The sequence below is a fragment of the Branchiostoma lanceolatum genome, chromosome 8 (genome assembly GCF_035083965.1).
Source record: "Branchiostoma lanceolatum isolate klBraLanc5 chromosome 8, klBraLanc5.hap2, whole genome shotgun sequence".
Classification (NCBI taxonomy): Eukaryota; Metazoa; Chordata; class Leptocardii; order Amphioxiformes; family Branchiostomatidae; genus Branchiostoma; species Branchiostoma lanceolatum.
Window position 1 is genome coordinate 3,663,242 of NC_089729.1, and position 23,433 is coordinate 3,686,674.

Below are 23,433 nucleotides of genomic sequence, written 5' to 3' on the forward strand. Positions count from 1 at the left end.
TGCTTCCTGCACAACTCATGGGTAACGTTACCGTCATTGAATCTATTTGTACTGACAATTTACCATCAAATCATCACTATCTAATCAGTGACTGAAGTGGAAGTAAATACTTGAAAGTCCACATGTATTAGCAATAAAGGGATGATGTTCAGAACTTCTAGCCTGAGTACCAGCCTCCGGTCACTACCAGGCTGGTAAAGTTACTCAGGCTACAGAACTTCTCGGTATATCTTGCAAAACGGAATCTGTTTTCATTCCCTTCTATGTGTTTTGTTTTCTCTAGCTTCTAACGTTTTGTGAAGTAGATTTCGATGTTTCTGATCAATGTAGGTATTGTCTGTGTGTTCCTCGGGAGGCTTTGGTGGTCTTAGTTGGTCATACTATTCACGGGGTATAACGTACGTCACGGGATGGCCAGACACATTCGGTGGTCGCAGAGATCTATCAGCCGCAACGCGCAGACACATTCGACGCGCCGCGGAAAAATCAGCCGTCCGCGCGGACCTATCAGCCGCAACGCGCAGACAAATTCGACGCCGCGCGGACCTATCAGCCCTTCGCGAGGAAAACTCAGCCGTGGGACAGCGCCATCAGGTGTCTCACTACTGCCTTCAGAGAGCGCTGGAAAGCCCGCGCCAAGGTAGGTCCTCCACAATTTCCTTCTCTAGCGTCATATAGAGACATCGACTGGTAATCTAACTAGGCCTATCAGGTGCCAGACTATCTTAGGGTCATCCGGAGCCAGAAATAATCGGCAGGTCTTCAAATTAAGTCGAGATATAGGGAGAACAGTTCTCAATCGGTGACACACCACATCGAAGTTGTCAAGGTAAACAGTGGCTAATGTCGTATTTTGGGCCATTAGAAGCAAAGACATCGGCGGTTTTGACGTCTTTTAGTGTGATTGGGTGTCCAGAACAACGTAACATACTCTGGAATTGATACAATATGCCCACAGAGCGAAAATCATGTGGTAGAAGTGATACCGCTATATGTCGCCCCCCTCCCCATTTTCCAGTAAAGTTACGGCCAATATCTTATGTAGTAGTATAGTAAGCATTAACAGGCAATAGTGTTTTTGTCGCCTCGATTGATTTTGGCGATATGCGGGGAATACCTTTTATCACTTTAAGGGATTATCCTCATCTAGATGATTCAACGAACATCTCATACGTTTCTCGCAAGATTGTTTACTATATTGTTACTACTATTACCCAGGTATAATGTGTCACTGCAAGTAATCAACCCTGACATTTTTCAGAAATGACTCGTCGACTCAGGTTGACACTACATCCGCGGAAAAGGTGTAGAAACAAAACAACGGGCACCTGGAAAGCAAACACGCGAAGTTGACGATGTATGGGTAACAGAAGATAACATTGGCATTGATGACAGCACTGCAGCAAGTCCCAGGCAGAAAGAGACACAACTCTCCTGGTCAACTCCTACTCGAGCTAGCGTCAACGACACTTTTTCTGGACTGTAGGCTTCTCTCCCTTTATACGAAAGGCACTAAGCAACGGAAATCATACAATGTACAACTGGAATATTCAAATAACTCCATATTTGCCGTAGAAATCTATATATTCATAGAGATATGTATTGAGTAGATAGTGGATGAAGACTATACTTTGTCAGGTTGTTATATTCACAGATGTAGGTAATGGACCATCTCAGCGTTGCATAATTGTACTGACCATCCGTATTTCCTGAAATGTTAATCCAAAAATGACACACAAAATATAGTTATATATAACTAGATTTATTCTGGTTGTTTACAAAATATATATTTGCTGAATTGCAATACCATGATCTTGATCTTGTTATACATCACTTGGTAAATGACTATGTTGTAATCATATTGCACTGTAGCTTAATCTATTGCTATAGATTACAAATTAAAGTATTCTGATCGTTTATAAATATTGACTCTTGAAAAAAGAAGAACAAAGTCAAAACCAATCAAATACCGAGTCTCGGCGCCGTGATTTTCCCAACACTACAGATGAAAATATGTCACTGTACAGGTGCACTATACACAAGGTATACCTTCTTGTGAAACAACAAATATAATTATATGAACCAGAATTACTGCATGATTACACACAAGTTCTTCCTTTTTATGAAATCTGTGTTCACACTTGTAGCACTGACAAACGTCTTTACTCTGGGATTGTCATGGGTTCTGTGATGATGTTTCAGGACTTCTTATACTATGACTTAAAGGACTTTCCAGGCACGTTTGTCACAAAAATCCCAATCTGAGTGCACTATCATGTGCTTCTTCACTTGAACTCTTTCTGACAAACTGGGCACTCCTTGGATGATTCAACTTAGTGATCCTGAAAGTCTCTAGCATAAATAAAGTCTTTATTGCACAACCCACACTAAATTGCTGGTCCTTTATCAGCCCCATGGCAGCGACGCTTGTGTTCAGCTACTGAACCGCTGTTCGCTTAGCACTTGCAATGTGTACACAGACTGCACTGTAGTCCTGCGTGTGGGGGAGGAGACATCCTTTTCTACATCTTCAGCTGGCAAAACCACACCAGGTAGGTCATCAGACTCGTTGGACTCTTCCAAAGACACTGAACCCTCACTGGATCCACTGGTGCTGGTGTTTGAACGGGATCCACTGGTGCTGGTGTTTGAACGGGATCCACTGGTGCTGTTACTTGAAGACCAGGTACCCTGTCCCTCCCCAAGGCATGGCTTGTCAGGTGGTTCTTCATCTCCCTCCTGAAGGCTGGACTTGTAGGGTAGAACAGGTGGTTTTACATTTGTGGTCACATGCACAAACCTGTCCTACTCATCAAACTCCATGGCTGAAATGCAAATTCCAAAAATGAATGCCTTTGTCTGGATAAACATTGATGACTCTGCATCTTCATTGAAATGACCACAACAGTATCGCTTCTTATGGCTTTAATACTGATATAAGAGCTAACATCGTTCTAGTACTTCTACACATGGTGGTTCGTACTGAAGGATGGGGGAGGGGGGCGTTATATAGCGGTATCACTTCTACCACATATTTTCGCTCTGTGGGCATATTATATCAATTCCAGAGTATGTTACGTTGTTCTGGACACCCAATCACACTAAAAGACGTCAAAACCGCCGATGTCTTTGCTTCTAATGGCCCAAAATACAGAATTAGCCACTGTTTACCTTGACAACTTCGATGTGGTGTGTCACCGATTGAGAACTGTTCTCCCTATATCTCGACTTAATTTGAAGACCTGCCGATTATTTCTGGCTCCGGATGACCCTAAGATAGTCTGGCACCTGATAGGCCTAGTTAGATTACCAGTCGATGTCTCTATATGACGCTAGAGAAGGAAATTGTGGAGGACCTACCTTGGCGCGGGCTTTCCAGCGCTCTCTGAAGGCAGTAGTGAGACACCTGATGGCGCTGTCCCACGGCTGAGTTTTCCTCGCGAAGGGCTGATAGGTCCGCGCGGCGTCGAATTTGTCTGCGCGTTGCGGCTGATAGGTCCGCGCGGACGGCTGATTTTTCCGCGGCGCGTCGAATGTGTCTGCGCGTTGCGGCTGATAGATCTCTGCGACCACCGAATGTGTCTGGCCATCCCGTGACGTACGTTATACCCCGTGCTATTGAGAATCGTGACCCGTTGCAAACTATCTGGCAAAGCACTTTGGAAGTTTTGAATTCCCTCAATAAGTTTGTTTCCAAAACACCTTGACCCATAGATTTAAGGTTCTTCGCTTTGTAAGTTCTTGGCTGTTTGTAAGCTGACCGGCCACGCAAATCATCATGACTTGTAAATACCTCTGCGATGTTCTCACGGTGCCGTTGGGCCCTGGGGGATATGTACAGGTGGTCTGTCTGGTGCACGCCCGCAGGGCAGTAACTGTTTCGTGTAACGTCAGTGATAGGTGAGGCGCGATATGTCATCAGTTTGACATCCGCCCGATTGCACAGGTAGGCAGGGAGTCCAGTACTCTCGAAGCAGAGGATGGGTTCCGGCAGGTTTTTGACGTGTTTTTAGGCGTTTTTGTCGGCCTTTCTACTTTTTCATTTTTTTGGGTCTTTATAGAGACAAAAAAAAAATGAAAAAGTAGAAAGGCCGACAAAAACGCCTAAAAACACGTCAAAAACCTGCCGGAATTGAACCCATCCTCTGCTTGGAGAGTAGGAGTCCAGTAATCCAAAGGACGTTACGCTAACTTGTGTTTGTTTACCTTTGAAGGTTGGGCAGAACCAGAGTATAACGTTATATATATATATTTATAGCAGGCGGATGAATCATTCTATGAAAGTCAGTAGATAAGTTTATTTCTGAAGCAGATAAGGAAGAAAAGTGTAACGAACAGGAAGGTTTCATACCGCAAGTTCAAAGGAATATGGAAAGGGACGTGCGGAAAAACGCAGCAAAAACTATTGCAAGGTGACCTCAATTCCTCTGTTCATACATTTTTTCAATGGTAAGGCCTTACTCACAAGAAAGATATGAAAATGATGCATTTAGAACATTCATCGTTCTCACACGCACACACACACATACACACACACACACACACACACACACAAATGCAAAACATAACCTTCTTGACGAAGGTAACTTTATAGATTCATTTTTAATAGTGTAGGAAGGTTATGACTGTACGATAAAGGTAATCAATCAATCAATCAATCAATCAATCAATTCAGTTTTTGGTCGACGCGGGAACAGTACATCAGGAATAGAACAATATATAATGTCTAGTAATTAGAGCTGTGTACCTAAAACCTGGACCTGTACCTAAAACGGGGGTCCCGTGCTCGAGGAGGTGCCTCGAACACGTTAAACAGCCTCATTACCCTACACATTGGGTACCTGCCTGTGGCACTGGCTGCAAATACACCTGATATTATTATATAAAAATTGTTTAGGTACAGGTCCGGACCTGAACATCTACTGTACGTACCTGTAACGTTACATGCACCTAAACAAACGAAAACATCGGTGGACACCGTTTTTTAGACTAAAGGTAGGTAAATCGCTTGACAGAGATGACAATTTTGATAACCTCACAGTTGAAAATGAAGAAAACATGCATAAAATAACTTCTTTTGAGATTCAAATACATAAATCCTGATACAAATGTGACAATTCATCACTACAACAGACAGTTGGCTCAATGTTTAACTTACAGATAATTGACCAAACTTGTTTAGGTGACGTTACATGTACGTTAACGTTACAGGTCCGGACGTGTACCTAAACCGCTGCACCTGTACCGTACCTGTACCTGAATTTTTGTTTAGGTACACAGCTCTACTAATACTAGTAATCTAGTACGACAACTGTGCCGTATGCTGGAGTGACGTCTAGCGACCAATATAAGGACAGCAACCAAGATTTGTCTGGAGTTACTCGATCAAAAGTGGCCTCTATCGACCATTTTAAGCACTGCAGGTAAAATGACGAGTTGGGTCTTAGGATAATGGACCAATCACAGCTCGTTTCACTTAAAACACAGAGCTTGCTGCAAAAGCAGGATCATGGCGTCTCCACATTCGACCAATCAACAACTACAAAATCTGACCAATGACAACTCACTTTTTGAAAGGCAGCCAATCACTTAGCTTAGTAATGGTATCGTCATGATTACCGCCAGGGTACAAATACCTAACGTTCACTGCACCAGCCAAACTTTGTGTTCACAAAATGGCACGTACCAAGCAGACCGCCCGTAAGTCCACTGGAGGCAAGGCCCCCAGGAAGCAGCTGGCCACCAAAGCCGCTCGCAAGAGCGCCCCGGCCACCGGAGGTGTCAAGAAGCCTCATCGTTACAGGCCCGGTACCGTGGCTCTCAGGGAGATCCGTCGTTACCAGAAATCCACCGAGCTGCTCATCCGCAAACTGCCCTTCCAGCGCCTGGTCAGGGAGATCGCTCAGGACTTCAAGACCGACCTGCGCTTCCAGAGCTCTGCCGTCATGGCTCTGCAGGAGGCTAGCGAAGCCTACCTGGTCGGTCTCTTCGAGGACACCAACCTGTGCGCCATCCACGCCAAGCGTGTGACCATCATGCCCAAGGACATCCAGCTGGCCCGCCGTATCCGTGGCGAGCGTGCTTAACACCTACCAGCCTGACCCAAGTGACCCCGGCCCTTTTCAGGGCCACCCACATTTTCCAAAAAGAACGATGTTGTTGTCATGTTATCCACCACTTCTCATAAGTTATATTTGTAATTTTGATACGTGTGGGCCGTGCAACAAATATTGTTGTGATCATATCCCCTTCCCGTAGTTATCTCACTTAAAAAGAGCGGCCTAAAATGGAACCAGCCGATTCCTACCTGGCCGAAGAAACTCTACTCTACTCTACTCTACATGTATACGCACAAAACATCTATTAGTTCGCATGCGCTTCATCATTCATGTATAATGTGTAGCCCGTATGCCAGACCTCCGATCTTTGAACGTTGTCTAACTCGGAGGCTTGTAGAATTTCCTTGGTGGCTTCCTGGCCCTAGAGCCGAGGAATAGGCCTGTGTTGGCCCTAGAAACATGTCACCCATCCAGATTAGTATAATGTGGGGAGGGAAAGAGAAACGTTGCAGACTAGCTTACCACAAATGAATGAAGTTTTTCAAATGATAGAAAGACACTAAAATACTTCTTTTCCCGCGTTCGCCTGGCAACCGCTTTAGTGCTCTCTCGTAGGTCGTATCACGGAATAGCAAGCGGACCTGCTCCCTTCGACGTCCGTAATACCCAGACAGAATCCAAAATTTGCATGAGCTCTGTTATAAATAGGTCGTGCACACAGCCTACTGTATTCGTTCTGTACGCCGCTAGAGAACAACATGCCACCCAAGCCAGGAGGAAAAGCCGCCAAGAAGGCCGGAAAGGCTAGGCCCGCTGGAGCCAAGGGAAAGAGGAGGAGAAAGAGGAGGGAAACCTTCGGTGTCTACATCTACAAGGTGCTCAAGCAGGTGCATCCTGACACCGGTGTCTCCAGCAAGGCCATGGGCATCATGAACTCCTTCGTCAACGATATCTTCGAGCGCATCGCCGCAGAAGCTTCCCGTCTGGCTCACTACAACAAGCGCTCCACCATCAGCAGCCGCGAGATCCAGACCGCCGTGCGTCTGCTGCTACCTGGCGAGCTCGCCAAGCACGCCGTCAGCGAGGGCACCAAGGCCGTCACCAAGTACACTAGTTCCAAGTAAACCGCCTGACCGCCCGACCAGTTTACCCCGGCCCTTTTCAGGGCCACCCACATCTTTCCAAAAAGTTCTGTATCGTATCTTTTACCTAACGCAGAATATCAGGTCGTTTCAGAAAGCAGTTGGTAATCTCACTCATGCGAAAGCCCCACTGGAAAATGATCATTCAGAAAATAGGGCGCATATAATATGATTACAATCCTATGCTTGGAGGGTTCCATCACATCACTTGCGATTAGGCCTGCCCCAGATTATTTTGCGATTAAACCTTTTTACCTGGGGCCTCGTTAATTCCCCTGTGTGTAATCTTTGTAATGAGGAAGAAGAGACAGCTATCTGCCTGTTTTTGGATAGTTGCACGTTTCTGGGCTAAGGTGGATGACTGGCCCTTTAACCTTACAAATATGAATGTCTTGTTCTGTCTAACTTAATTATTCTTTTAGGTAAAATCTATATTCTCAAATATCGTCAAAAGAAGTTAGATTTATCCTGTTTTATGTCTCTTTATGTTCAACAATTAGAAAACATTATTGCCAGACGACTTGATAAAACTCAAAAACACATGGGAAGGTGGGGAAGGCTACATATTGTCCTTTCAACCTAAATCACTTGTTATTATGTAGTTAATTACCAAAATGCATGGGTTCGATTATATATTGTTTCCCTGTTTTATGTATCAGTTTTTGTGTTTTCTCGTGTGTTTCATTTATTTTGTATATGTGCCAAGTTATTATTTTTGTTATTTTGAAAATTAATAAAAAGAATGAATATGTAAAAAAAAAAACTAAACCCAGTAGACTCGCCCAGCTGGACTCGCCCTACTTTACGGAGTGGCTGTCCACCATTGGTTGTCTGTTGGCCAAAAGATAGGACACGGCACTCCGCCGAGGTCCGCAAGATGATATAAATCACCGACAAGGCAGTTGGTAGTTATCAGATTTAAGTGAAACTTCAATATGTCTGGACGTGGCAAAGGAGGAAAGGGGCTCGGAAAGGGAGGCGCTAAGCGCCATCGTAAGGTGTTGCGTGACAACATCCAGGGCATCACCAAGCCCGCCATTCGTCGTCTGGCCCGCCGTGGTGGTGTCAAGCGTATCTCCGGTCTCATCTACGAGGAGACCCGTGGCGTCCTCAAGGTTTTCCTGGAGAACGTCATCCGTGATGCCGTCACCTACACCGAGCACGCCAAGCGCAAGACCGTCACCGCCATGGACGTTGTCTACGCTCTGAAGCGCCAGGGCCGCACTCTGTACGGCTTCGGCGGCTAGACTACCTGACTGAAAACAATGATGACCCGGCCCTTTTCAGGGCCACCCACATCTTCCTAAAAGAACTGTTGCTGTTTCACGATAGAATATTATTGGTAGTCTTCCTCTAGCTCTGCGTTCTGTCCCAAGACAAAAAGGACACTTGTAACCATACGAGCTTTGTACATATTTTCTAACATGTGGCGGCGTAAACATCTATGGTGTCTTTCAATAAAATATTAAGCAAAAACAATACCCAGCTATTGTTGCTTTGTTACGATAGATGGGACTTATATTGTTGGCTTGGCTGGGCAAGATGGAATTGAGGGTTGGTGCAAACGTTGTCCCTATCGCTCAGAGTGCTAGCCTAGTGACAAGAGACTGGAATAATGGATAATTTGGGAACCGCAAAGCAGATCGTTCCGTTTTCATAGATCACACCAGAAACGTAACCTCTACCAGGCTCCAAACTGAAACTTCTTTGGCGGACCAACTCCTCTGGCATGATATCCATCTATGTGGCCAATCCCTGCTAGATTTTCTCGGTTTGTTACATGTTTGATCCAAGATAGAAAAAAAAGGAAAAAAACAGCAGTGATTTAACAAGCTCTTTCGTGAAGATGTGGGTGGCCCTAAAAAGGGCCGGGGTGTTCGGTTGTTGTTCGGGCGATATCTAGCTGGATTTGGAAGCAGCCTTCTTGGGCAGGAGCACGGCGTGGATGTTGGGCAGCACACCTCCCTGGGCGATGGTCACGCCGGACAAGAGCTTGTTCAGCTCCTCATCGTTACGGACGGCCAGCTGAAGATGACGGGGGATGATCCTGGTCTTCTTGTTGTCACGGGCAGCGTTGCCGGCCAACTCGAGGATCTCAGCGGTCAGATACTCCAGCACGGCGGCAAGGTAGACTGGGGCGCCAGCACCGACACGCTGAGCATAGTTGCCCCTACGCAGGAAACGGTGCACACGACCGACAGGGAACTGAAGCCCTGCACGGGAAGAACGGCTCTTTGCCTTTGCACGGGCCTTGCCTCCTTTACCACGTCCAGACATGTTTTGTTGATGTGAGTTGAGCTCGGGGAATAGAAAATTACCTTTCCAAACGGTTTCTAAGTATTTATAGCAAGCATGTGGATTGAAGGTTCCGCCTATGCAACCAATAGGAGCACAAGATTCATTCCTTCTGCACCAATAGGGTACGAGTGCTGCAAATTCGGTCTCGACCAGGTCCGTAAAGATTAAGCTCAGTGATTACGCTAAATCAAATAGCATATACATTAGTGGTTGCTGTCTTTAGAAAGTACAATGTGCCGTTGATATTTTTACTGTGTACTATACGCAACCGGAAAGGGAAAAAAAGCAAATAACAAAAACGTTTAATTGCCATGAGGCTGGGCAGTATCGAAGAAGAAGAAAGTTTGCCGCTAGCACTGCTTCCTATCACGTCCGCAAGCTTTGCCCGGGAATCAGAAAATTTGCATGAGCTCTCGTATAAATAGGTCCTACACCCAATTCACGACAGTCATTCAAATTCCGTCAGATTACAACATGCCGCCAAAAGCAGGAGGAAAAGCCGCCAAGAAAGCCGGAAAGGCTAGGCCCGCTGGAGCCAAGGGAAAAAGGAGGAGAAAGAGAAAGGAGTCCTTCGGTGTCTACATCTACAAGGTGCTCAAGCAGGTGCACCCCGACACCGGTGTCTCCAGCAAGGCCATGGGCATCATGAACTCCTTTGTCAACGATATCTTCGAGCGTATCGCTGGCGAGGCTTCCCGCCTGGCTCACTACAACAAGCGCTCCACCATCAGCAGTCGGGAGATCCAGACCGCCGTGCGTCTGCTGCTGCCCGGCGAACTCGCCAAGCACGCCGTCAGCGAGGGCACCAAGGCCGTCACCAAGTACACCAGCTCCAAGTAAACCGCCCAACCATCGGACCCGTGAACCCCGGCCCTTTTCAGGGCCACCCACATCTTTTCGAAAGAACTGCATCTATCACTATCACTTAATGCTTAGTTGACTATGTAGACTACTAGCACAATTTGCCCCTCAAAAATGCAGGAAATAGCACTTTAGTGGGTCAAGTTAGTCTCTACCAGAGGACCAACTACGGTAGTCTGTATATATATAACGAAAACTCCAGCTCTCCGGGGATATTTGTCCCCTCCTAGGCGGCGAGGCGGTTACAGGGCGGCGAGCCGTTACAGGATGCTTGATTGATTTCAGGCCATAACTACGGCTGTAGGCAGAATATTTGCAAGGGTTTCATTGCAGACTCCGTTGTGATCTTCGCTGTGGACAGACTCCACTGGCTAAATTTTCCTTTTTTTACCGAATTCTACGATCCATATGCCCGTAGGAGGGCCTGGTGGAGGCTAGGGTCAAGATTTCAAAATTTTCTCTGGGGGAGAATGTCCCCGGACCCCAATAAGATTGTCGCACCTCTTGCGCAGCCAATGCACACTTGCTCAGTGGCTCGGACTGGCTCCATATGAATGCGGTTTACCCAATCAATGACTCTCAGCCTGCCTTCAATGATACTCGAACGTTTCGAAAGCTGCATTTCAAAATGAAATCAAAGACCTCTGTGAAATCAAGACAGAATGTTGGTTTGAGCAAGGACCATACTCAGGGGGTTTGGGTTCTGTGCGCGTGAAAAAATTCTGGAAATATGTAAAAAAAAACGTGTATGATATGATATTCCATCTGTTTCCTGAATTTTTCGCTCGAAAAACTCCTGATTTTAATGTCCCTTGGTGAATAATAAAGCAGCTGATCCCACGGGATTTTAAAATTGTACTTCAGAAAAGATGACACGAAACAGAAAATTTCTGTATTTTGTTGTAGCATCCTACAGTAAAAGCCCTTGCTCTTTCAATTTTCAAGTGATTTTCAAAGTTTTCATGCGCAAAAATTGTGAAATTTGCTCGTGAAAGAATCTATTTGATGAAATATTAAATCAAGATTATAGAATGGAGGAAAGGCTCGAGTTGTTACAAAACCTTAGAATACATGGAGTAACTTTTCCTTGTATTTCTGATTTTCAAATGTTCAGGTTTCACCCACAAAAAAGGTATTTTTCTCTGCGAAGATATATTGGAAATTAACCTATTTCCAAGCTAGGGACCTATAAATCCTGTTTTAGAACAACAAAAATCAGGTAACAGAAAAAAATCAAAATCATATCACGTGGTCATTTTTTTCTGACTAACAGTTTAGTACACATTTTCTGACATATTTTAGGAACTTTTATTTTTCACCCGCAATTCGCGCGCAAATGTTTCACGTGCAGAAACATGTTAGTGAAGCAGGCACTCTGCAACCAAGCATTGACAACAGGACAATGCATTCCAAGACTTACCATAAAACCGAGGGAAAGTGTATTTTAGAAAAAAATCCCATGTGTATGTCTGCTCTTGGCTTTGTTGGTAACACGATAGGGAGGTAATGCGAATGATACCCCACAGGCTCCGCTCCTAATATGTCGCCAAAAAATCACCCCTACATACTAGTATTCTTAGTATCGCCTAAACCAGTACAATGCATTCTGGGAGCGGACACAATGGCGACCATGTTGCGAGGAATCCGTGCGGTCTATGGCTTAGCTTCAAGCCAAGTTTCTGTCCTAAATGCAACTGCTATAAGAGCAGGGGCTGTCGGATTATGTTCCAAGAAGTTTTTCCTGCCATCAGACACGCACCAAAGGCATTGCTTTTCTTCTTTCAGTGCTGTTACAAAGGTAAGAAGGTTGACACTTGACGAGGTCACGAACTTCTTCTGTGTCGCCATCTTGCATAAGCCTGGCCTGGCTACTCTTTGTGCAAATATAAAGTTGTTGTGAATATGTTATAGTATAAAGCCTGCCCTACTACCAAGTATCTTATTAAGTACCCCCTTCACCTTAAGAGGAAGCTAAATTTCAGTTGAAATGTTCGTTTGCAGTAAAAATCATGACAGATTCGTTATGTAACGTTATCTGTAGTACTGTACTGATTATATTTTTGCATGGCAGCACCATTTTTTCTGTGCTGTAAAAAAATACGTAAGAAAATAGGTTGAAAGAGAGTGTTAATGAATCGTTCTGATGAACACAGGTTCACAAATGATTTTAGGTCGAACAATCTATGTTGTAGAAAGTAGCATAGATTTGATGCCCATTGACCTAGCTTCATTGCTACCTTGTCCCCCAACGACCTGGAGGTCAAGGGGCTAGGTAGGTAGGTAGGCAGGTAACTTAGCTTATGAAGGTTACTTCCAAGTTAGTTAAACATGATTTTTTAATTGTGTCTTATTTTTGTATGATATTGTGGCTCTCTCATAATTTTTATGCACTAGATGCAATATGGATATCTGAATATGTTGAAATATTACCTTGCCATCTCGCTCCAGGCCACCCAGGAGAGATTGCTCCTGCAGAGTGTGCGCGGTTATGCCGACCTGCCAGAAATGACCATCAAGCAGATCAAGGAGAGAGTGTTGCTTGTGCTCAACCTGTATGACAAGGTCAACCCTGAGAAGGTGGGCTCAACCCCGTACCGTAAACATGTTGTAAGGGATGGGAATAATTTCTAGTCTTAAGCCATTTCAACTCAAATGCATACAACTTATTAAGTTCAGTGTTCAACAAAATTTTGCAGTCTTTTTTTCCTTTACTTTTGATCCAAAGGAGCAAGTTGCATAAAATGGGTAATTTGCTGCAGATATACAAAATGTAGCAACATAGATTTTATTTAAAAAATTGGTATAGCTCTAGAGGTGCATGGAGAACATGATCATGAGCATACAGCTGCGCCCTGTTTAGACATGCCAATTATATTCATTATTTTTCAGATTTTCATGGGAAAATAAAATTAAAAAAGATTGTAGTCCACAGTCCAGTTTGATTTAGTGATGACATGAAGACTATGTAATAGATATCAATCTGAGGAACTCTTGCTACAAAAAAGACTTGCACTTGATGAGGAGTTCTGGGGCTTCCCCATCCATGTGCAAGCACGTCCAACCCCCATATAATGGGGAACAAAAGACGTTAAATTGGAGAGAGAGAGAGAGATTGGAGAGAAGATGATGTCCAAGAAGTTGAAGCTGTTGATACTACATCAGTAGGTGTAACTTGCCATACTTGTACCATTCCTACTATACAGCTGAACTTGGAGGCCCATTTCATGAATGACTTGGGGTTGGACAGCCTGGACCAAGTCGAGATCATAATGGCGATGGAGGATGAGTTTGGTAAGTATTTCTTGTAGTAAATGTAAGGATTGAAGGCCAAGGGAAGAAATAGTGATGTCTCACTGATGTTTTATGTTACACATATAAATCCAGCTTGACCTTGTGTTATTTAATAGATAGAGTATATCAGAGAAGATCAACACACAGTAGATGTGTGTGCTAGAAGTTCAATATATTTTGCGCATTGTTGTCTTGATGCACCAAATTGATAATTTGCAACAATGTCTTTCTGTGTTTGAGTCATCACTGCACCAACTCCGCTGCTTCGCCATCTGGATCAAATTCCGCGGATCCGAAGGGCCCGGATGGTGACGTTAAGCCGGCGGCCCCGTGTATGAGGGAGCTTTGGGCGTAAGCCTCAAACGTCAAACCTCAGCACGTAAAAGAACCCAACACACTTATCGAGAAAAGTAGGGGTGACCCAGTGTGCTTGGCCAAAAACGCGAGCTGTGGCGAAGCCGCATTGCACTACTACTAGCTACTTGAAAAAGCATCATGCTTCACCTCAATTGAGGATGCCTGCTTTACCTTTGTGTTCTGTCAACAGGATTTGAGATCCCAGATTCTGATGCTGAGAAGCTGATGAAACCACAGGACATTTGTGACTACGTTGCAGACAGGCAGGATGTGTATGAATAACATCACAGGTGGGAATAGTTCCTGGATAAACATCTTTCAAACATCCATTTTACATGTGCTTGAAAATCAGCATTGGCCGTTATTGAAAAATAAGTGCAAAGTTCATGTAATCTTGTTTTCTTTCAGTGGCTTGAAGTTGAAGGGCTTGTTGTAAAAAACTTAAGAGTCTTCAAATATTACAACTGACTGATTGTTAATTACAAACCATTATATAGCTCACAGATCTTGTTTCCAAACACTGTTTCTGTCTTACTTTTATACAGTGTATAACACTTTTGTTATTGTTTTCCAGATTGCTTTTCTTGGAGTTGATACAAATGTACAAATAGTCCACATACAGAGAGCAGAGCATGCATCTCAAGATTATCATCATCAGGTCCAGACTTGAAAATAGATGACTCGTTGATAATTGCCTACTTATCTTGTGACGTTTAGATGAAAATACTGTGATTCTCCAAGATAGCAATTCAGTAAAACCCTGTTACCTAGTACTAGTATTCATTATTGACCTGTTGAGTTTCAATAGATGTCTGTAGGAACTGGTCTGTACTTCAAACAACATTGTACATCTCAAGCACCTCAAGTTGTGCAAAGATAGAGTAAAATGAACCCTGTTTCCTGTGGACACATTTTTGTTTGTGTAAGTCACTATTAAATCGAGTGTTTGCTACACAATTTAGATTGAAGGAGCTTTTTTTCCCTTGTGCCACACAAAACTTGATAACTTGTTTAATGAACTAGCTCAACTCTGGTATGTGACACACTGAACACACACACACACATCAAAGTCTAGAGAGATAAAGAGCCTAAAGAAATAGTGAAAATATAGGAAAGTTATGTTGACTTTTGGAAGATGGGGAAAAATAGAATCCCCAAAGACAATGCCTAACTGTTCTGTTGTTAGGGTGTTAATCATTATATCAAAAACGCCCCACATAGATGTTGCAAAGTGTACATTGGCATACAAAAGGATGGCAAGTCAGCCAAAAAGGTACTTTGGGTGCATAATATATATTTGCCAGAGATGCCCCCTCTCTTTTCCGCCACCCCTCACACAAAGCCTTTTGCCACGCATTAGGCCACAGCAAGTAACTTTTATGGATGACATCCTCATCAGACTCCGAATCTAACGTTTAGGGTAAAACAAAACAAAATGGGTAAAAAAACAGATGCCTCAATTTTCAAAATACAGACCATAAACGTTGCAACAACATTTCAAGCGACTAAAGAAGTATCACAGATAACAGTCAATTTATTCCTGCATTCAAGAAGTGACACTAGTGTGGTAGCCTGGCACTGGTATCACTTACAAAGTCGGCGATTACACTCAACTTGACTCAAGGATACCATACTACTTGAGTCGCTCCTGCAGCTAGTGAACTAGTTTTGTTTGTTTATATTGCATACCCGGTAAACCGCATGAAGGCATAACACACCAGGTTTCTACAGATTTATATGATCCACACACACCGGGAAGGACCCCTACTGTGTTGGGTTCTTTAACGTGCTTTAGGTGTGGCTCTCCTCAAACATGGGACCTCCATTTCACGTTCTATCCGAGGGACGTCCCTAACCGAAGCTAGGTACTCATTTTCACCTAAGTAAAGAGGGGAAAGTCGTGTAAAGTGCCTTTCCCAAGGGCACAACGACAACGGGACAAATCAAGGAACTCCGGATTCGAACCCGGTATCTCTGGGTTCTGGGGCCAAACACCCTGCCACTACGCCCGTCTCCGGAGGGGAACAGAGTTTCATACTTGTTTTTATTTATATCAGGCTAAAATGAATGCACACGCTGATGGCCATATCATGTACTTACTGTTTGCATATAGCATAAGTGTACATAATATTGCTGAGGAATAGCTGCTGTGTACATATTCCTGTCTCATATAGTGCCCTGGGCCAATCGTCGTAATCTAAAGCGAGTCTCAGTCACTGGACTACGGTACTTCGCGACCTCGATGCGACCTAAATTGGATGTACATGTGTATTACCCCTGACTTTATGATGGGAAAAAAGGCTTGCAAAGGGTACAACTATGACTATAAAGACCACAAAAGAGTAAAAGATTTGTGTTTTATCGACGAAATTCATTGAGAGCTCTGTCAAATCGCTCGGTTGTAGCGAGGTCGCCAACGTGCTAGCCTGGAGTCCAGCCTTAATAGCTTTAGTCCGCTACCCAAGCTCCGCTCCTCGCCAAAAACGTGCTAGCCTGGAGTCCAGCCTTAATAGCTTTAGTCCGCTACACAAGCTCCGCTCCTCGCCAATAACGTCCAAGCCTGGAGTCCAGCCTTATTAGCTTTAGTCCGCTACCCAAGCTCCGCTCCTCGACAATAACGTGCAAGCCTGGAATCCAGCCTTATTAGCTTTAGTCCGCTAGCCAAGCTCCGCTCCTCGACAATAACGTGCAAGCCTGGAATCCAGCCTTATTAGCTTTAGTCCGCTAGCCAAGCTCCGCTCCTTGCCTTGGGTAGTGGATTAAAGCTAATAAGGCTGGACTCCAGGCTACAACGTGCCGCAGTCCAGTCTGCTGAGCGACCAAGTGGTGTCGCAAGGTGCGTTTCTGCAATCTTCAAGCAGATCATGGGAGGGGTGTGGCACCTTGCTGACTCGCGCAAAAGGGGCCAACAAGGAAAACGTCACGCTGGTCTCTCCCAACATCTGCTTGGAGATTATTGTGCGTTTATGTTTCAATCGACTCTTGGGAAGATTGAGGCTTGTTGCATGGAAAGGAACCCACAAGATAAATGAGGGTTTGATCTTTTTAATCTGATTAAATATTTCCTACTCGGGTAGAATATTACACTCAATACTAACAGAATCTCGACGCAAGGTTACATTGGTATGGCCCTGACAATGGTAACATATAGGCCCAGTCCATACATTTAATGAAGACATTGATTCATGAAGTAGGGTTGTATATAGGTCTGGCCCTGACAGTAGTAGCATAGGCCCAGTCCATTAATGAAGACATTGATTCATGAAGTAGGGTTGTATATACTTGGCAGTTGGCACCATATGAATCCGAACCAAAGCCGAAACGCAGATGCACTTCAATCTAGTCATCGTGTGGGTGGCAGGACCGAGTCTAATCTCCAAGCAGATCTAATGGTTGCAAAGACCGTATCCAACTGGCAAAAGGAATTTTTACTGGGTTGCAATAAAAACTCCTTTTGCCAGTTGGATACGGTCTTTGCAACCGTTAGATCTGCTTGGAGATTAGACCGAGTTCACTAGTGGTCATGACAGTTTGATACGGGAGACAATTTGATGCCATGTATGTTGTACATCAGAAATTTCATTCTGTCGTCCTGACAAGGTTGTTCTCCATATTCCGGTGAACGCAAGATGTCGCAGCAAGAAAGCTGCTGGTTTAGAACGCTTGCTCTCCAATATTCTATCCAAGAATACATGCATATGACAGCCCTCAATAGACGTCGAGTGCCCACGTCCCTAGGCCCTTAGCGGAGAAAGACCATGAACGGCTACAGAATAGGCCTCAAACGATTCAGTACACCTAGATAGTTTGAATAGATACATTTGGTGACTTGGCGTGAGCCCCCATAGACGTTCAGCTATGTCACAGGTGCAGAAGCAGCCCTTTGTTCACCTTGGTTACCTGTGGTCAAGCACAACAAGTGTACGTGCGGCGGATCAAAATCACACGATTCGGGTAGACTCTGAGAGGAAGTTGAGGCCTTGGCTCCACTGCTAATAATAAACACTACTAGTATCTATGAAGACAAGAATGACCGTGTATGAAGTTCAATGAATAGTACTCATAGGCGAGGTAGTGGTTACCATAGTTCGTCAAACGCGTCTTGTTTACAGACGCTTTATGAGTCCTTTTGTTGCATTGAAAAACGATCTACCTGCCCGCCATTTCGTCGGAAAGGTGTTCTGGGGTGTGCGAGTACTACTTACGTTTGTGAACATTTTCGGAACTTAGTCTAGCCGAAATTACACAAAAATAGCAGGAGGTTAAAGACAACGAATGTGGCTTGCAGATCATAGGAAAAACTAGTATGCTCGGCGCATTGGGATTAAACAGAAGAGGTCGTTTTCATCATCAACATATTTTTCGCTAAGGTAGTTGGAAAAATATAAGATAAAAGTCCAATTTAACCGGAATCTTTGATAAAATGTCGACAAATAATCGAAAATATGAATCTTTTGGTAGCTGCCAGGAAAAGTTCGACCTCCCAGACTTAGGCCATCTTTCAGAACGGACGGCGTTTCTTAAGGGTAACAAACACACTTCTTAAGGTTCTTGGCCATTTCTTCTGTGACTAGCTGACTGCTTTCTATTGCGTCCGCACGGGCACAATATATGTAGGGAACGCTGTTCGCAAAACTTCATTCTTACTCTTCAGTACGACTGTAAAAGTAATCATGTCCGCAGCAGCAGCAGCAGCACCCGCCAAGAAGGCAGTCAAGGCTAAGAAGCCTAAGAAGCCCGCGGCCCACCCACCGGTCGTCAAGATGGTCGTCGCCGCGATCACCGCCTTGAAGGACCGCAAGGGATCCTCCCTGCAGGCCATCAAGAAGTACATCGCCGCCAACTACAAGTTCGACGTCGTCAAGCAGGGCCATGTCATCAGGCGTGTCATCAAGAACATGCTGGCGAAGGGTCTGCTCACCCAGGCTAAGGGCAAGGGCGCCGCCGGTTCCTTCAGGCTCGGCGCTGCCGCCAAGAAGGCTCCCAAGAAGCCTAAGGCCAAGAAGCCCAAGGCCAAGAAGGCGAAGAAGCCCAAGAAGGCGAAGAAGCCCAAGGCAAAGAAGCCCAAGGCAAAGAAGCCCAAGGCAAAGAAGCCCAAAGCAAAGAAGGCCAAGAAGCCAGCAGCCAAGAAGGCAGCAAAGAAGCCAGCAGCCAAGAAGGCCAAGAAGCCAAAGAAGAAGGCAGCTCCCAAGAAGAAGTAAATCCTCTCCTGACGGCTAAAACCACCGGCCCTTTTCAGGGCCACCCACATATTCAGAAAGAGCTTATTATATCACTTGCTGTTAGGTCAATATATTTCTGCCCGGTGAGCAATTTTGTGTTACTTTGTTTTCCAAACATGGATGTAAAAAAAAGGCGTGTCTTTCCAATTCCTTTTGCGCTGGTTAAACATGGCGATTGCGAGTATTTTGTATCATTGCAATTGGTTTGTCAGATTGCATAGATATACAACTGGCACTTTTTGTATGACGGTAACTATGTACACACATTACATTTACCCTGCTTTCCTGGCGTTACCTTCCGAATGCTTTGGTGCCTCCGAAACTAAATGTCCACGGGGTATACTAGTTGAGCGTTTTAATTTTCATGAATGAGTTTTAGAATAATACGAATGGAAATGGTGGAGGGGAGTTACTACTTACGACTTAGTCAGACAAGTTTTGATTAAACTTTGAAAGGAAACAAGTGTGTCTAACAAATGTTGTGAGGAACTGCTGGTGTACGCCAGTCGACGCGTACGTCGAACCTACAACAATTTCATATTCGAAAGAAGCCCAATTACCGAGTGATTTTGCCTGCAACAGACTCGTCGCCATGTTAGATTGCTATTTTACTCGAGTGGGTCCGTGACCTGAGCGCCAAAACTGACCTGTGCGCCAAAACTGACCAATGACTGCTTCTGTATCAACACTCAATACAACTCAACAACAATTGCTGTAAACGATCCCTGCCGACCCCGCGTCCTGACAACCAATGAGCGCCGCATATTTTGTTTGTTTAGCTCCTAGGCGGGATCTTCGATTGCTGGCAGTCCATTGAGGAACTGATTTGTTTGCTCACTTTTTGTTCCACTTGGTTGCGTGACCGACTCAAGGCCAGGTTACCGCTACCTGTAGTCACAGTCGGTATGTACCTCGAGATATGCCCCGAGGATAACACTGTGTTAGTTTTCCATGTCGTATAATAACATCTTACATGCCTGATACCCTTAATAAAAAGCTTCAAACTTGCAGATACCCAATCCTAGTATCAAGAACCAATGGTGGTTGTTGTTGTGTGTTCACAAGCAGAGAAAACAGTTGTACAATGCAGTGCTGAGGTTAACGTTGTTTGATCCCCGCCAACCGGCCCTGAACGATGTTCTTAGCCGGTTAAAAGGGTCCAACCGTGGCGTTTAACCAAATCCTTCACAAGTTCATGCGTACATCGACGAATGCTGCACATTTTTGTGTCGGGATAGATATTCCATTCATTCATTCCTGTTGATGAATGGAAGAAACGTGATACTTGGCGCCTAAAAAGCCTTTTGTCTTACCTTATTTGATTCCCATTTTGGTTTCAACGTCTTTTCGGCACCACGATATCTTTTACAACCGACGAACAAAAGCGGACAACAGACCAAGGGAGGGTGAGGGGAGAGCCGGTGAACAGGTTGCTAACATTTCCCGGACGGGTAAAAGATTTCCACTCGCTTACGACAAGGGTTCAGTCTAAAGGGACGACGAAAAAAAAAACTGTCATATAAGGAGCTTGATCTCTTCAATCGATGATTTAACATGTTTGCCGCGTTAGAAATATCAGCCCGACAATGCCTACTCACAAGAACATGCAGACAAGACCGTCTTGTCGTCGCACTCATATATACGGCTATATGTAGAAAGCATCTTAGCAAAAAAATTCAAATGAATCGTGAGTCAATAGAGCTCTTTCTAAGATTTTGGTGGCCCTGAAAAGGACCGGTGTTGCTATTTGTTCTTCTGGTTGTTTAAGAAGACTTCTTCTTGGGCAGGAGCACGGCGTGGATGTTGGGCAGCACACCTCCCTGAGCGATGGTCACACCACCCAACAGCCTGTTCAGCTCCTCGTCGTTGCGGACGGCCAGCTGAAGGTGACGGGGGATGATCCTGGTCTTCTTGTTGTCACGGGCAGCGTTGCCGGCCAACTCGAGGATCTCAGCGGTCAGGTACTCCAGCACGGCGGCCAGGTAGACTGGGGCGCCGGCACCGACGCGGTTGGCATAGTTGCCCTTGCGCAGGAAACGGTGCACACGGCCGACAGGGAACTGAAGCCCTGCACGGGAGGATCGGCTCTTCCCCTTTGCCTTCTTTCCCTTACCACGTCCAGACATGTTGATATCGGTTTGCTTACCTGTTTGTTGGTTGCAAAATGATGCTGTCTTGCGTTCCCGCTGCGTTTTTGTACTAGCCGCGCGGACAAAAGAACACAGGGAACAGACCAATGACAGGAACAGGTGTCAAAACTGGCCAACCAACAAGTAATCAATTGAAAACTATCATCCAATCATCATCAGGGAGTTCTATTGTTGACCGTTATCCATACATTTACATATTGGAGGCAATAAATACCAGGTAAGAGAATAGAGTTGCCACTTTTCGATAGAATCCTTCGTCGAAACGTTCTTGCATCATGCCGCCAAAGACCCCAGGAAAGGCCGCCAAGAAGGCCGGCAAGCGCCGTGCAGGTGGAGCCAAGAGGAGGAGGAGAAGGAGAGAGTCCTTCGGCATCTACATCTACAAGGTGCTCAAGCAGGTGCACCCTGACACCGGTGTCTCCAGCAAGGCCATGGGCATCATGAACTCCTTCGTCAACGACATCTTCGAGCGTATCGCCGGCGAGGCTTCCCGCCTGGCTCACTACAACAAGCGCTCCACCATCAGCAGCCGGGAGATCCAGACCGCCGTGCGTCTGCTTCTGCCTGGTGAGCTGGCCAAGCATGCTGTCAGCGAGGGCACCAAGGCCGTTACCAAGTACACCAGCTCCAAGTAAATCAACATCTACAAGACCTACCACACCGGCCCTTTTCAGGGCCACCAACATATTTCTTGAGTGCTGTATCGTTCTCCAAAATATTTCTTTGTTATCTGACAGTTTTCATCGTAAGATTTCTATACGTTTGGGGCCTTGCTTGTCAATGTATGTCAATTCCAAGATACAGTCATTTGTTGGGATAGAAATGGTACAGGTAGGATCGGACATGCGTCGCGTTACCGTATACTTTTCTCACAGTGAAGCAACCGAGTGTGCACATGTGAGCACAGCTTACCGTGCCACATTTCTAATGGGGGTTGGTCTGGTTTACCGTATGCTGGAGTCGGGCTATGATCTGACATCCTGGTAGGCAGGGTGTGGCCAAGGTACCTTATATAGTTTACACTCACTCCCCTATACTCGCTTACATCACGGATTGTACCCGGCCAGGCTAGGCGGGTATATATGTCAGGACTCCTTTCGTATCATTGAGCCGTACAAGGGTGACTGTCCAATCTGCCAAACACCTGTTACAGACTGAAGCTAATAATAAACTGTATCAAGACTAATGAATTGCTGTTGAAAGGTATACAGAATATATCAGACGGGCAAAGCAAAGTTCCCTCGTTCTAAAACATTGTATTTTGTTGAAGGTTATGCATCAATGGCCGGGTAACTGTTGCTGGGAGGCCGAAAGTGTACAGGTGTTTGTTTTACTACGGCGGCGTTACACAAGACAAAGCCACGCTGATAAGGCGGCTTAAAAGTGGGGACGATTGCGCCAAAATTGTAACCCGGTATACATGAATAGTGCACGTACGTATTTTGGTGGCTGATACTTTTGTTCCCAGCCCCATTGGTGGTCATTGGTTACCTTGTCTTTGTTGTCATGGCTGATCATGAGTTCGCTTGGCCTCCACCAGGCCTTCCTATGTATACGGGCGTAGTACGGATCATAGAATTCGGCATGGAAGTTCAGTCCAGTTTCCTGCAAATGAAAACCTATGGTGGCCAAACTCTACTTACTAGTTTTCTCCCCATGGTTGGCAAAGTCAGTCTGGTAGAGACTACAGTTCGCTATCGCCAGTATCGTTCACGGGTCCCTACCCCAGAAAAGCGCCGGCAGAAATCATATTGAACGTCTCACATCTGAAAGAACCGACTGGCCACAAGACCCCCCCCCCCTCCTGGAAAGACAGAATAGCATGCACTGTAACATTATATAAGTGCCGTCCACCATTGGCAGTTAATGCATGAGTCTATAGGAAAATAATCCATATCATAGATTGTAGATTACTAGGATTTTCCTAATGACTCATGATTATTTTAGATTATTTTCCTATAGACTCATGCATTAACTGCCAATGGTGGACGGCACCTATATAACGTTACAGTGCATGCTGTGACAATTTTCAAGTCCCTTGACTTGATTGATC

The 23,433-nt window shown here is 45.0% G+C and overlaps 9 protein-coding genes and 2 long non-coding RNA genes across 11 annotated transcripts; 8 read left to right on the forward strand and 3 right to left on the reverse strand.

The window, feature by feature from the left end:
• Positions 1-385: 385 nt before the first annotated feature.
• On the forward strand, positions 386-1,967 carry LOC136440758 (uncharacterized). The gene is made up of 2 exons (XR_010756705.1): positions 386-640; positions 1,262-1,967. It is a non-coding gene; the product is annotated as an uncharacterized lncRNA (long non-coding RNA).
• LOC136440759 (uncharacterized) lies at positions 1,742-3,619 on the reverse strand. Its single transcript, XR_010756706.1, has 2 exons — positions 3,361-3,619; positions 1,742-2,825 (listed from the first exon to the last, which is right to left on the reverse strand). It is a non-coding gene; the product is annotated as an uncharacterized lncRNA (long non-coding RNA).
• Positions 3,620-5,583: 1,964 nt separating this feature from the next.
• Positions 5,584-6,170, forward strand: LOC136440154 (histone H3). The gene has a single exon (XM_066436009.1). The coding sequence runs from the start codon at positions 5,676-5,678 to the stop codon at positions 6,084-6,086; it is 411 nt and encodes a 136-aa protein (XP_066292106.1). The 5' UTR covers positions 5,584-5,675; the 3' UTR covers positions 6,087-6,170.
• A 455-nt stretch (positions 6,171-6,625) lies between these two features.
• LOC136440157 (histone H2B-like) lies at positions 6,626-7,531 on the forward strand. The gene has a single exon (XM_066436012.1). The coding sequence runs from the start codon at positions 6,818-6,820 to the stop codon at positions 7,181-7,183; it is 366 nt and encodes a 121-aa protein (XP_066292109.1). The 5' UTR covers positions 6,626-6,817; the 3' UTR covers positions 7,184-7,531.
• LOC136440158 (histone H4) lies at positions 7,530-8,497 on the forward strand. Its single transcript, XM_066436013.1, has one exon. It carries the CDS (start codon positions 8,137-8,139, stop codon positions 8,446-8,448), a length of 312 nt encoding a protein of 103 aa, XP_066292110.1. The 5' UTR covers positions 7,530-8,136; the 3' UTR covers positions 8,449-8,497.
• A 312-nt stretch (positions 8,498-8,809) lies between these two features.
• Positions 8,810-9,515, reverse strand: LOC136440156 (late histone H2A.2.2-like). Its single transcript, XM_066436011.1, has one exon. It carries the CDS (start codon positions 9,476-9,478, stop codon positions 9,101-9,103), a length of 378 nt encoding a protein of 125 aa, XP_066292108.1. The 5' UTR covers positions 9,479-9,515; the 3' UTR covers positions 8,810-9,100.
• On the forward strand, positions 9,502-11,237 carry LOC136440155 (histone H2B-like). Its single transcript, XM_066436010.1, has one exon. It carries the CDS (start codon positions 9,905-9,907, stop codon positions 10,337-10,339), a length of 435 nt encoding a protein of 144 aa, XP_066292107.1. The 5' UTR covers positions 9,502-9,904; the 3' UTR covers positions 10,340-11,237.
• A 711-nt stretch (positions 11,238-11,948) lies between these two features.
• LOC136440441 (acyl carrier protein, mitochondrial-like) lies at positions 11,949-14,839 on the forward strand. The gene is made up of 5 exons (XM_066436488.1): positions 11,949-12,158; positions 12,809-12,937; positions 13,564-13,651; positions 14,199-14,298; positions 14,583-14,839. Exons 1-4 carry the CDS (start codon positions 11,982-11,984, stop codon positions 14,288-14,290), a joined length of 486 nt encoding a protein of 161 aa, XP_066292585.1. The 5' UTR covers positions 11,949-11,981; the 3' UTR covers positions 14,291-14,298; positions 14,583-14,839.
• Positions 14,840-18,639: 3,800 nt separating this feature from the next.
• Positions 18,640-20,229, forward strand: LOC136440536 (histone H1-like). The gene has a single exon (XM_066436584.1). It carries the CDS (start codon positions 18,682-18,684, stop codon positions 19,207-19,209), a length of 528 nt encoding a protein of 175 aa, XP_066292681.1. The 5' UTR covers positions 18,640-18,681; the 3' UTR covers positions 19,210-20,229.
• Positions 20,230-20,960: 731 nt separating this feature from the next.
• LOC136440772 (late histone H2A.2.2-like) lies at positions 20,961-21,377 on the reverse strand. Its single transcript, XM_066436883.1, has one exon. The coding sequence runs from the start codon at positions 21,354-21,356 to the stop codon at positions 20,994-20,996; it is 363 nt and encodes a 120-aa protein (XP_066292980.1). The 5' UTR covers positions 21,357-21,377; the 3' UTR covers positions 20,961-20,993.
• Positions 21,378-21,616: 239 nt separating this feature from the next.
• On the forward strand, positions 21,617-22,240 carry LOC136440770 (histone H2B, gonadal-like). The gene has a single exon (XM_066436881.1). The coding sequence runs from the start codon at positions 21,656-21,658 to the stop codon at positions 22,013-22,015; it is 360 nt and encodes a 119-aa protein (XP_066292978.1). The 5' UTR covers positions 21,617-21,655; the 3' UTR covers positions 22,016-22,240.
• Positions 22,241-23,433: the final 1,193 nt, after the last annotated feature.